General features: G+C 40.1%; 1 protein-coding gene across 1 annotated transcript in view; it reads right to left on the bottom strand.

The window, feature by feature from the left end:
• Nucleotides 1-1,652: 1,652 nt before the first annotated feature.
• The window catches only part of TPD52L1 (TPD52 like 1), a 55,198-nt gene continuing 43,212 nt past the window's right edge, over nt 1,653-13,638 (bottom strand). Inside the window, exons 5-7 of the mRNA XM_082755715.1 lie at nt 9,590-9,628; nt 7,518-7,578; nt 1,653-3,339 (exon numbers count right to left, since the gene is read on the bottom strand). Coding sequence (XP_082611841.1) covers nt 3,208-3,339; nt 7,518-7,578; nt 9,590-9,628 — 232 coding nt within the window. The 3' untranslated portion in view covers nt 1,653-3,207. The remainder of the gene's footprint in view (nt 3,340-7,517; nt 7,579-9,589; nt 9,629-13,638) is intronic.

Below are 13,638 nucleotides of genomic sequence, written 5' to 3'. Positions count from 1 at the left end.
CTCCTTGATGCAAACCTTTGGGCCTGACTGAAGCTCGCACTGCATTCTGCAGCTGGTGCCTGTGGCAGAGACACAGAGTGCTTCCCTGAGGGGCTGGGAGCTTTTGCCTCAAGCGACCTGCACAATTCACAAGAGCTGCAGAGTATCTTGGGCTAGATGAGGTGTGGGATGCCTGCTCTGCTCAGGGAACCTCACAGGGCAGCAGTTGTGCCCTGTGGAGTAACTGAAGGAACAATCTGCACTTTACTGAGCACTGAATAGTAGTTACTGGTAGCTGATCGTTGCACTGCGAGGAAGGTGGAGTGAGGCCTGTGGAGCTTTGTCCAGGTCCCACTGTTCTTCAGTATTTTTATCCCAGTGAGGTGCGTGCAATCAGTCTTTATTAGTTTGTATTGAATGCCAAGCATAAAAGCACTCCAGATGCAGTGGAGGACAGAATGAAGAGCAATCCTGACAAACCAGAAAAGTGGTCTTGAAAAGACGCTTGAGAACACACAGCAAGTGCTGCCCCAGCAGGAACAGTCGGTTCCTCCAACGCAGCCGGAGGCTTTCCTGGCTGGCAATACCCAGTGCTGCAGGGGATCTGGGGGACTGAGCTTGAGTCAGCAGCACACTGTTGTAAGAAAGGTAAATATTATCCTGGGAAACAGCCATAGTTTGAGTGTGTTGTGTGGGATTTTGTTTTTGCTTAAATACATCTAGCATGTACTCTATGTAACGCTACATTCCCATCTACTTGCTGCAGTCATATGTCAGCTTTTTGGGCATTGCATTTTAATAGAAATAGGAAATTAGTTGGAAAGAGGCTGGAGAAGAAAGTGCAATCAGGAAGCCTGAGCCATGATGACAGGGTGAAAGAAAGGCCAGTGGCTTCAGGCTTCCTAATACACTACTGAAGTGTATCGTTCACATGTAGGAAGAGCGTACTACAGCCTGGATGTGTGACCTGTGTGGAAATCTCCTTCTCTCGTATATTTCTTGTGACCCATTCCTATCAGGACAGAGTCTACTCAGGGTGGTAGCTGTTGTAATGACAGTAACATGTAAAACTAAAGACTTTCTGGGCAACCTACCTCAACTAGTTGATACAAGGTCTTTAAATTGTGCTCTTAATGAACGTAGCTAAAAAACAATTTACTGCTTTCCCAAAAATATATTATATATATACACACATGAACAAAAATGAGGCTAATTCCCTGTCCAGTCCATGTTCTTACCTTTTACCTTTACTGACCCTGCTCAAATGTTCAATGTTTTTAGATGTTCTCTGCTGCACATTTCACACTTACTGAACGCAGTTGAATCATTTTTCTCTTTTGAATCTCAAAGTTTTCAAAAGTTGGGCTGCAGATTTCCATGGGGAAATTCAGATCTGTATGGGAGTGAACAGATTTTAAAAACTGGAGGAATGGCAATTTATATTTTGCAATTTACCTTGATACTCTGCTGTGACAACAAGGCTTAGAAAAGAGATGTGCAATATTAATTGTGAATACATGGAATTAAAAAGAAAACATCACGGAGTAAAAGAGTAAGAGAAATTTATTTTTGCTAAGAATATCAATAATTTCATTTACACAAACTAAGTGACCATTAATATTTTTATTTATTTAAATAAAGTCATGTTTATGCACAAAACCACTGTAAAATAAGCTAGCAAACGCACAAGAAAACTACTAAAGACCTAATTAAATTTGCTTCCATGCTAAAAATAACACTAAAGAGGCATTTGAGATAGCTGTCCAAAGTTCTTAATGTTCTACTAGGCATAAGTTAAAGGACTTCTAACTTTGTGAAAACTGTAACAAAAGCCACACAGGAAAAAAAATCACTTAAAGCCACATTTCCTCACAAGATTTTAAGCAGTCTGTAATGTCAAACTCACTAACACTGATTTGAAACTTTGGCTTATGCTCAAAACAAGCATCCATTTTGAAAGTAGCCAGACTGTTTTCCATTTTGTTTATACTTTTGATGAAGTTGTGCTCATCTCAGTCTGGCGAACTGAGTAATGCAACATGCAGACTGACAAGTGCTCATTAAGACAGCAAGACACTGTCACAAGTGTGCTGCTCTTTTCTTAAAAAGAAGTGCTAAAAGGAAGCAAGAAAACATGCTGAATCAAAGCTGAGAGATGACTGGCTCTCGGTGATTAAGTAGATGTAATGCAGTTGATAGAATTATGCCCGAGAATGAAGCAGGACAAAATTTGGTGCAAAAAGTGAAGCGCTTACTCCTTGTGTGCATTGTAAGATATTACAGTCAAGCTAGCAGCTCTGAAATGTGGACTGAAGGCATGGACTCTCTAACCTATGGCACATCTTTATTCAATTGTTGGGTTTGTATTTCACTTAAGGCTGTGTCTTGACTGAGGCTCATGCTGTTCAGTCGTAATTAATTTACCTTCCTTTCTTTTTAAGGGGAAGATAGGGAGGGAAAATTATAGAGGTTGCCCCCACTCCACTTCCCTTTGTAATTAGCTTACACCATTAAGTCTTATCAAACCACAGAGAGCAAGCAACAGAACATATTTTTAAATAGAAGCTTTTCCAGCTACAACGTTCAGCTTACATCAGCAGCTGTGATCAGCTTGATTTCTGTATGAATAACCAGGTGTGCCTTCCTGTCCTTAGCTCCACCGAGTAGCGGATGGAGAAGGGCAACGCCAGACTGTCCTTCACTATCAGTGAAGGACAAAGAACTTTTTTTGGGGTGACAATAAGTGATTTTAATTCCATTAGGAAACAGATCATGTACAGACACTCCTGATCAAAGGGCACCTGGTATGGCTGGTAGACAGCTGGTCTACGGCCTACTGCTGGCAGCAATCTTTGCACAGCTCTAGGTCCATCTGTCTGATGTGGCACTGAGAGGGGCGTTAGAAACCAGCAGGTAGAAAATAGTATACCTAACTAAGTAAGAGAGACCGAGCAATTTTTGGAAGGATATTAAAATGAAAATTATTTTGGTCACATTATAGATTTTAGAGCGTTATGAGTCAATTACTTATGTATGGTTCCTATGGCGTACAAAATACCCGATGATAAAATGGCATATCCAAAATACAAATAGAGAGAAGAAACGCTTCTCTGGCGCTAGCCTAAGGAGGCAATTTTCCAAAACTGACAAAACCTCATTGCACAAGTCAGGCAGTGAGAGAGTCCTAGAAGCCATGGTCCAGGCAAGTCTCTGAGCAAGGCCATCAGCCTAGCACTGGAGCTCTTCTTCGCTCTCAGGAAGCCGGGTGCCAGCGAGAGAGCTCTGGGCACTGGCGTGGGCTGTAGAGCTGAGAACTTCTTCAAAACTGCCCCCAGTGTGGCTTGTCCCACCAACCTTGGTCTGAAACAAGGCAAAGAAAGAACAGTGAGTTCCTCTGCTTGTGCTGTAGCAAGTCCCATTTGCATTTCACCCCATGACTACGGAGGGCTGGGAAATGTTTAAAGCAGGCAAAAAACATGGGTGGTGGTGTTTTGTTGTTGCTTTTTTTTTTTTGTCAGTCAAATAAAGCAACCCCTTTCCTCCACCAGCTTTTAAACTTCTCAGCTGCAATTGTCAAATCTGTCTAGAATTACCATAAACCTAAAGGAACTTTTCCCATAAGTAGATTTGAATTAGGATCCTGTATCGTGCCAGTGACCTTAGTGTGGTTCTTTATGAGTGCCTCACACTTGCTTTTCTGTTTTTCCAGTTCTGCACAGGCTGAATAAGGGATGGGTATTAAAATGAACTGGTATATATACAGCATTTTCCTGAGAGAAAAAAAATAAATTACATTAATGGGTGTAACTGTGCTCACAAGTCATCTACTTTCAAAATGCTAAAGTTTGCTGAATTGGTGAATATAAGAAGTAAAATAAAAAAAATAATAATTAAAAATATGGCTGAAAGTCTGAAATATAGTTTTCCTAAACCAGAAAAAAAACTTTACCTAAATATTTGGAAACGATAAAGACTATAAGAGGAGACAAAGCAGGTTTGACCGGGTTGTCTTGGTAAGAGAGCATTCTTTTGTGGTTTTGTCTTGCTGACAAGCCTGATCTAAGTTGATTCATGCCTGAAAATAGGACAGAACTTTTCACTCCATCCTACAACTGCAGCAGGATTTAAAGAAAAGATGGCATTTTTCCAGCTTGCCAGCCACCGAATGCTTAGGAAGATTATTTTAATTAAATGAACACTGTGGACTAAGTTTCCAAAGGGTTAATCCCATGTAATCCTTTGTTTCATCAGCTAGCACAGGAGCTTGCCTGGTTTGAAATTTCAATAACGTAGTAGAATGCGCAATGATTTCTTCTCACAGTTTGAGTCACAATTATTAAAAGGTCCTGTCTCAAGAGGTAAGTCTGTATCCATTCTGCGAGTCAGCACAGCCCACTAGAAGGTATCAGTTTATTCTTTGTTTTTTTTTTTCAAGTAACAGAATAATATATATAGATATATAGATATATAGATAAATGCTGGCAGGCCCAGAACTTGCAATGAATATGCAGCCACTGCCTAGTAAAGCTGTTAAGTTTTCATAGCAGAGCTCATGACTGTTTCCTGATTAAAATTCTCCACAAAAATAACGTTGATTCAAACTGATCATAGTGAGCGTGAAGGTACAGACTATTCCTGCACTATTTCAAATGATTCCAATAAGGTGCATCTAAATTTGGGTACCTAAAAACTATTAATGAGGTTTCATTTTCTGTTTACATTTCTGCCTGCTCTTCCATGAGAAAACAAGAATGATGCAAGTCACTTACTGAATGCCTCTGGCCAACACCCCAGTATTTACAACAAACATGTAGTTCTTCAGAATTCTGATTTTCAGAAAAGTTTAAGAGTCAGGCATCCAGTTCCTGTTGATTTCCACAGGAAGGTGAACGAATTCACTCTCCTAAGAAAGCTGCAACCCAAAATCCAACCCAAATCCACTCTCAAAAGCAAATGAAATCAAATTTGAAGTTTAACTTCTAAATGAATGAAATGTGAAAGGCAGTTTTCACTAACAACAGAACACTATAGGACCCTGAAGATCTGACAAATAAATAAATAAATATAATGCTGAGGCTAGTCTCTTTTGCCAGAAGCCTCTTTAGAATATTCTCCCCCTTTTCAGATCACAGGAGGACCCTAGAATTGAAAAGACAGTCCTTTTCCCTCATAGGACTTCCTCAAGTCCTCAGAAGAGAAATAAAAAGGATGAACAGTTCTGAGGCATTCCAAGTTGCCCACTGCCTGTGTTGGTCACAACCTAGGTCTATGACTCCATTCCCCTTCCTCCATTTGCCCAAAGAAATGAAAGAAAGAGAAGAGAGACAAAAAAATATTTGAGAAAATGTCAGTGGGTTTGCCAATAAAGCTGGACAATGAAATGAAAGTTACATGGTATGCAGAAGCTGACTTCAGACTCAAGACTTCTTGTTTTGCCTTGCTTAACTAAAGATTCTGTGAAGGGGGATCTAAGGGCACCCCGAGCACCTGGCAGGACCAGAGCTGGCATGACAAGGAATTCCTCTAGAAGAATGCCTTGGCTCAATCAGCAAAATACGATCAGGCTCCTAAAGTTGATCACTGTGAGAAGAAATGGTCTTCAGAGCCAAGCAGTTAGAATCAGATTTTCCTCTTTCTAAGTGACACATGGAAACAGACACCCCACCCCACCCCTGATGCAGAAACAGCATCACTCACAATTCTTCTTTAGCCCTCAACGCGAGGTGAAAAGGCTTTGGGCTGCCTTCTCACAGGTTAGCCATAACTGTAAGAAGAGTGGATTTGTGGAGACTGGAGGAGTCCAAGAGCAAGCTTGGGAGCTGAATGTACTGACAGCACTAAAAGCCCTGAGAGTAGGTTTAGTGACTGAATGACTAAAAGAAAGTGCTGCACTTCTTCAACATGGTTTCTTCTAACTGACAAGTGGTGGAAAAAAAAAATAATCCACTTCAGACCTCAGGCATTCCAGTGAGCTGCATCCCTTATCTAAATGGGCATAAGTAGAGCGAACACAAAATCATAAGCAAGTGATAACACCGAGCTGCAACAGGCAGAAATTTGGATCTTTCAAGCTGCGGCACCCTGCTGCATGAATAGCTTTTCTTACAAGGAGATCGAGCATAAAAAGCATTTTCAGCTAAGGTTGAAAGAATGAGCAGGAATGTATGTAAAGGTACTGAGCTGAGTCCCTAAAGGTCAGAGTTTTGTTCTAGCTCTGCCACTAGACTTCCTTGGGATGCTGACTCCCACCTTGGAATGATATTTCCGTCTCTGACAGGGTGCAATGGAGATGCCATGACCCTACATTATCATGACTTAAAGCTGCCAAAGCAGACTATCTCCTAATAAAAGTGAACATGAAAAAGCTGAATATGATAGTGCAGCTCAGCACTCTTTGATGCACATGCTGATTTAGGAACATGAAAATAAATTAAGTTCTCTACTGCTCTGTATTTTCCTCAGATACTGACTGGAAAATATTACCTGCTGTATGATTTCGCAGAGGTTTGGAAAGACAGACCTTGACCATGCACCTGCTGCTTCAGTTCTAGTGGTAATTTGCATTTTATGTAACAAGGAATGCCCCTTCCCCAGTGGATGGCCATCTTCTTGACACTTTAATATTTTACAAACTGCAATGCCCACTGACATTAATCCAGTATTGTCAGTTCCCCATAAAATGAGGTGCTGCATTTGGCCCTTTATCACTAACAGACTGTACATAAGATGTTAGAATCTTTCTATAGCAGTAAAATGCCATTTCATGGGCACACTTACCAGATGAATAAGAACCATCATTTTTTTTCCCACTTTTGATGCAAATTTGCCATTCTCTTTCCTGCATTAACAGGTGTTATTAGTGATGCCTGATAACTTTCTCATCAGATGTTTCTGTCCCACAGCAAATACGTTAATACAGTTTTGAAATTTTAAATACAGACAAAATATTGATATTAGAGAGAGAATGGACACCTGCATTAAGGAAAGACTACTTCAGTGCTGAGAGCATAGGTGGTGTGATAAAACAGAGTTACATGACAGCTCCCATCAGCTGAGTCAGGGGCACTCAGTGAGTACATCTCTAGTGCTGCAAGGAGAGTAGCTCCAGCCAGGACCTAATTTCAGTCTGTAGACAAACAGTTGTGTCTGCCTAGCATGGCACAGTACAAAGCTCATGAGACCACACTGTTTGCAAAACTGGACTTTGTGTCTCCACATGGCTCTGCCTCATACAGCATAATGAACTGTGGTTACACCCAAGATGTCTCTGTTTTCCACTTTAGTATGGGCATATTTTTGGCATTTTTGAGACCACTTGTTTACTTTGGCAGACAACAGAAGTAGTTTCACAGCAATAAAGCAGAGAAAGATGATTTTTCTGATTTGTCTTCACTTTCTAATAATGCTTCTGAAGTTGCATTAAATTTGCATGAAATTCTTGATTCAACAGCAAATTCAACCACATTTCTGTACAAATGACAGGGACAATGAAGCCATCACACTTCAAGCATAGCCATATAACAGTCTTTAACCATTACCTTAAGGCTTGTGACAGTGGTCTCAACCTTCTCTTCGAATGACTTGAAAGTTGGAGAATTCCTAAGAGAAGAAGAAAGTTGAAGCAAGTCAGTTGCAAACTTAAGGAGGTAATGTCACAATTTCATCAATTTTCACCAAGCAACAATGGACTAAATGAAGAATGGCTGGCAGCACAGGTCTGTAGACTGATAGGTTATAAACAATTGCAAAAGCAAAACCTGCCTTGTAATTGAGACCAAGCAGTGACTGCCCTTCCTATCCTCTGATAAATTTATTATGTTCTCAGAAGGAAGAACCAGTGAACAGCGGCCTAAATCCTACATTTCTATAGTTTTATCCATTTGTGGTTTTGCCATAGTGCAATTAACAATTTTTTTCATTTGATGAGTAAGTTTATAATTAATATGATTAAAAAGACAGTTGTTCAAACTTTAACATTGCAGAGGCTATGATGAAGGAGATTAAAACTACATAGGAAGTGGGTCCCAAATGCCTTTGAGGAATCTTGCCTGTGCCTATGATTTTGTGACCTAGGTCTAACCTGTTGTTTTCAAAGATCTTAGGGAGACTGTGTTCCTAGTGTGTCTGTCTAACAAAGCTAAGCATTGCTTAGCTTTCACTTCCCATAGAAAAGAACACAGCTCTGGTTGTGGGAGAACTGTGAGCTGAACATATCTTAAAAAGAGCAACAGCTGTGATTTTCCTTCTTAAAGCATGTGGCATACCTGGTTTGCTAGCTTGCTTTACAACCTCATTCTTTTCTCCATGACTTGAAACATAGCTTCTCTCTAATTTTAAATGCATGCAACCGTTTTTGCATTTCTTCCTGCAGACAGAACACACTGACCACAACTATTATCTATCTCTTAATATTATGAACATAACATATATACTGTCCTAATGTTCTCAATTACAGTGCGCTTTGTGCTTCATGATTAGTGAATAGTCTGCACCTCAGAAACTGCTGTCCTGCAGGCTTCCTCTTATACTTTCTTCACCACACAACACAAAACGATGCCAGGAACTACCTTTCCCTGTCAGGTGCCCATCCATACACTTTTGCCATCCACGGGGAATGGCAAACATACGCAGCAGCCTGTGGTTTACTCTGCAAAATGATGAAGCCAATGGCTGCTAAAACTTGCATGTTCCTGTTTACATGCACTGGGAACTTACCAAGAGCATGACAGTGACCTCTATTTCTGCAAGCACGTTTACATCATATCCCTCATCAGATTAGAGTTAAATTGGCTCTAATTTAAGGACAGGGCAAGCAGAAGCCAGTTGGAAAAATAATGCCTATTTACTCTTGGTTTCTGTTAAAGGGTCAAAGGGTCTCTGTTGAAGGGTCAAAAGGACCCTTTGAGAAATTGTTTTATGATTTCTGTTTGACCCATGGGTCACTCTGGTGAGTGTTTGCCTTAAACTATTCACCTGCTGAAGTTGAATGAATTGGCATCCATTGCGTGGTTAAGAGGTTTGTTTTCCCCATACGCTTGGCAGGGAGCCGAAATACTAATATATTTAGAGACTGGGAGGGTAAAAAGGAAGCTGGATCCTAATTTTATTGAAAACAGTAAGAGCTTTACTTGAAGAGACATTGATATTTGGCGACAGTCAAGTAAAGCATGATTATAGCCATTAAAATATGAAAGCACTCATAAAATCCCTGCATAGGAGCATGATCCAAAGCTGCTGGAGTGGAAAGCATCGCTGACATTAATGGGCTTTGGATGATGTTCTAGAGACAGCAAAACAACTGAATTTCAGGTGCAGTAATACAAATCTGATAACACTCAGCTACCCAAATACATCTCAGAAGTGCTCCATTTATCATTTATTCAAAAAGATCAAATAAGAGGTTAAGCAGTTAATACAATTAAAAAGGAAAAAAAAAAAAAAAAAAGAAAGCCACAGATGGCCAGTCCTACAGACCTTATCTATGTGAATAACCTTAATTGACTGAAGTCATCTGACTAAAAAACTGCATGACTAGGATCAAGGTATGCAATTCCCCCTCATTACAATGCTGAACATCAACATAGCAAGTACAATATGGGTAGCGTATTACCTCATTGCAGGCATGCTTATGGAATGGCGAATAGAGTAACTGTGGGATGAAAGCAAAAGATAAGGAAAAAAAGTTGTAAAATCCAGTTTGCAAAACGATCACAACATACTGTTTTTATTATTTGAATATATCTATTTTTAAAGTTCACATAAAAGTACTGGTACTCCACTCTCGAGGGCAACAGCTTGTCAAACTTACCTGTGAATTCCAGCTCACATTCAGCACTGAAGATCTTGCCACCACACTCTCATGTCAACTAAACTGCAGTTGCATAGGGCTCAAAGAACAATGAAGTTCCCGGCAATGTCCATTTAAAGGACACAGAACCAACCCCGCCATCTAACACAGACGTTCATGATATGACAGAGGAACGGAAAGCTACCTTCATGTTCCTCGGTCACAGACAATAAGCTTTGTGCTTGGTGAATGCAGCACGCCTCAGGTCTGTGAACCTGATCAGAGCTGGCTGGAAGCAGTAGGTAGGCAGGCAGCTGCCTGCCTCTGTTGCATGTACAATGCATATAAATGGACTGCACTAGCCACCAGTTTGTATAGCCTAACACAAGAGGTTTCTTCAACAGAAAAGAAAGCCACTCAGCTGTAGAAGTTTCCTATCTCTTCTGGGATCACCAAGCATAGAAAGCACTGTTCTCCAAAGCTCTCGTCCACCTTTCCTTGCCACACTCTCTTCTTCCCTCCTCAGGCTTCCCAGCAGTGTGTGTATCAGGATGTTGGAAGGCAGATGATGGAGTCTCTACAACAACATTCAAAAAATCTCCTTATCCTCTTCTGCACCTCTACCCCTGCAGCTGGCTTCTCATCCTAACCTCTTGACTTAACTAGCCACATTCTTCTACCTGAGCCACCAAAGTCAAATCCGCTGTCCTAATTTCACTACTGCTGGGAAGTCTGTTCTGAATAATCTTTATTTGAAGTACAAGAACTCTCCATAACTACATTTACAACTGAACATTATGAGTAAGTTGCACCCTACAAGAGTACAAGAGTGCTGTTTCCAAAATTTACGTGTGACTACTTTCAGTGTTGAGTGACAGCCGCAGCTTGGTCTGATTGGAGCTGTTGCTGTCCCTTAAGAGCATTAAGGGACAGCAACATTTGGCTGCAATTAAGCAATGCATGATCATAACATTAAAAAATGGAGAGCTCTCATATAAACAGCACGTGCTTGTTCTGAATTATACAAATTCAGAGAGGCACTGTGTTGATAAATACACAACAACTTTTTTTTTTCCAGATTCAAGGTGGGGGGAGCTATTTGGCAAGAAGGTGGGGCAGTGAGATGTATACAAACCATTTTTTGTTGTGTGCATTTCAAGCTTTTGCTAAACTCAGATGGACAGAAACTGACACCAGATAACACAAAGTTTTCACGTTCAATTTTTCACATCACATTTAAGACTTATGAAAGACTAGCCCAAACATTTCATGAGTGCAGATCTTTAACAATTCTAGTTAATTGAAACAAGCATGCTTGTCATGTTAGTCTGGTAACACATGATGAACAGGCAGAAAATAAGAGTTTGGAAGTATTTCAGCATAGACTGCTCCTCTTCTAGCAGCAAAACATTTCAAATACGAAGCTCTGAATAAGATTACATTGTGCCAAATTAAATTTGCACAGCTGAGAGATGGCATGTGACAGACGATCTGAATACTAAGTGAATATTTTACTAAGTTCATCTTTTAATTTCCTTAAAAAGGTGAGGATGCAAGTTGTAAGAACAGTGACAATACATACAATGTTTTAATGGAAACTTATAATACTAAGCTTTTTTAAAGACATCCCTGTCTGTGATGGTGAAAGATTTCAGAGGCTCAGTGCAGCTGCAGAGGACAGAGATCTTTCATGACAAAAACTGCCAGATACTACATTTTGGCTTCATGTCAGAGTGAGATAGTAAGGTCAATCTATATACCACATTTTGAAGTTTTCTCAGTGAAGTAAAAGCCCTCATTAGGATGACACTTAGCTGAAGAGCGAAGTTTTTCTCGAACTGCCCCATGCACTGGCAGTACTACCAGGCCAGATGGACTGCAGGGACTGAGGGCTGTTCAGCCTCTCTGCTGGGTGTACTGACGTAAAGCCAAACTGCGTATAGAATCTCTCAGCATCCATAATTCATCATATGGTGAACTGCTTTACAGCATCGGTATAGTCAAGCTCCAAAAAATACAAATACCTTCTTTTTTTAATTAGGTTAAGAATCAGTCTTACCACTGGAAATTTCCCCAGGGGTAAAGACTTTTAAGCAGTCAGCATGTAGGCTTCATGACTAATATAATTTTGCTTTATTGATGAGGTGGTAATTTTTTCTTTTAAATGAATTTTTATAAAACTGTGCTGGCTGAATAGAAGTTTTGTGGTGTGCAGAGTTCCAACCTTTGACAGAAAATGATGGTTAGGAGTACGGTATTACATATAAGCAGGTTTCCCCAAGAGCATCTTTTGAACGCATTCATTATTTGAATTTGAGACTAATCTACTCAAGAGCAAGGCAAACATACTCTAGCCACTTTGCCCAGTCCTTTCCTCATTGTACTCACCATGCTGTAAAAATGAGGCATTACACTTAGTAGTGTACCAAATGCTTTTATCATACATAACTAAGTTGAAAGGAGAGAGTTTACTGTGTTACATTTCATAAAACACATCCTGTTAAATACAGAGGCAGTTTTTCAGGACAATAATGTGTCTTACCTAATTGAATGCGATCTTTGGTGGATGCACAAGAAAAGAAAAGCAAGAGTTAGAAGTATTATGAAAATGCAACAAAAATTTACATATGTATCTGTAGTATGCCAAACTGCCCAAGGAAAAAAAGAAAGTCATTTGCATTCAAATCTTGTTGCTGGAAATCACACTAGGCCGTAGATCAGTTCAGATTCCTTCAAGGCAAGATTTTTCACACACTCCTTCACTACACACAGTTGTATACTCTCTGCTCAGCAATGAATGGAAGTTCTGTCTGCTAAACCATGTATCCTCTTCATTAGATCAGATTTAATCAACGTTAGCCAGTTTCCCTCCCAAAGTCCTACCTTACCCTCATTAAGGAGGAAGTACAGGCTAACTGGAAATTTACATGTACATCAGTGAATGTTTTCCTCACTCCTCCCTCTACATTTTTTAATCATCTGAGTTGAGATAGATATGGCAAAAAATGAAAAGCTTTTTAATTCCTAAAATTGCATTTTCTAAAATCTTCCTTGTTTAAATTAATACTTGAAACACTCTGACACTGTTTTCCAGCTCACAAAAAAACTTAATGAAGGTAGCAGCACTGGGACAGTCACACTGATATGCAATATTTAAAGGATGTCACTAAGGTGCCGAAGTCACAAAATGAGGCAGACAGCCTCTCCTTCATCAGTGTATTATTGATGTAGCCTTAATTAATGCCCACTTCAAGGCAACACCTGCCTCACGCAGTGAGCCAGATAGGTGGCACACGCTTAATGAACATCTCTCCAATAGTTATTCCTCACATCCTTTTCCAGTGTGTGGTGTGATGCATTATTTACTGCACACTACTCACACTGTGCTCTGAAGAAAAGCAAGGATTTATTCACGGTTATTTACAGGGCTCATCACCATGTATACATGCACTTCTCATACACATATGGATTTAACTCCACAACACGTTTCTGCTTTGAGCAGCTTCAGCAGTATTGTTACCAGTCATAACCTCCTTCTACTACCTGCTGCCTCCCAGTACCAGCCACCCCCTGCTCCATGCTAACACAGATATCTGCACAGCCAGGTGATAAGGGAATCTGTATTACTGCAGAGCTCTAAAAATCAGCTTGACTGGAGGGGCAAGTGACAGTAAAAATGAGAGAAAACAGCTGTTTCACCTGTCACCAAAAGAAATGCTTATGAAATTATATTTTCAAATAAGATAATATCAACATCTCCTTTAGAGGGGATATTAAGAGACACTGAGGTTTAAGGATGATAGCTTGGTGTATGACAGCTACATTATTTCAGGGAATTTAGCTCTCAGTGACTTCAGCAATGGTTCTTGAGT

Source organism: Aythya marila (assembly GCF_965140915.1).
Source record: "Aythya marila genome assembly, chromosome: 3".
Classification (NCBI taxonomy): Eukaryota; Metazoa; Chordata; class Aves; order Anseriformes; family Anatidae; genus Aythya; species Aythya marila.
The sequence above is the reverse complement of the archived record's forward strand: the minus strand, read 5'-3'. Positions and strand labels throughout refer to the sequence as shown.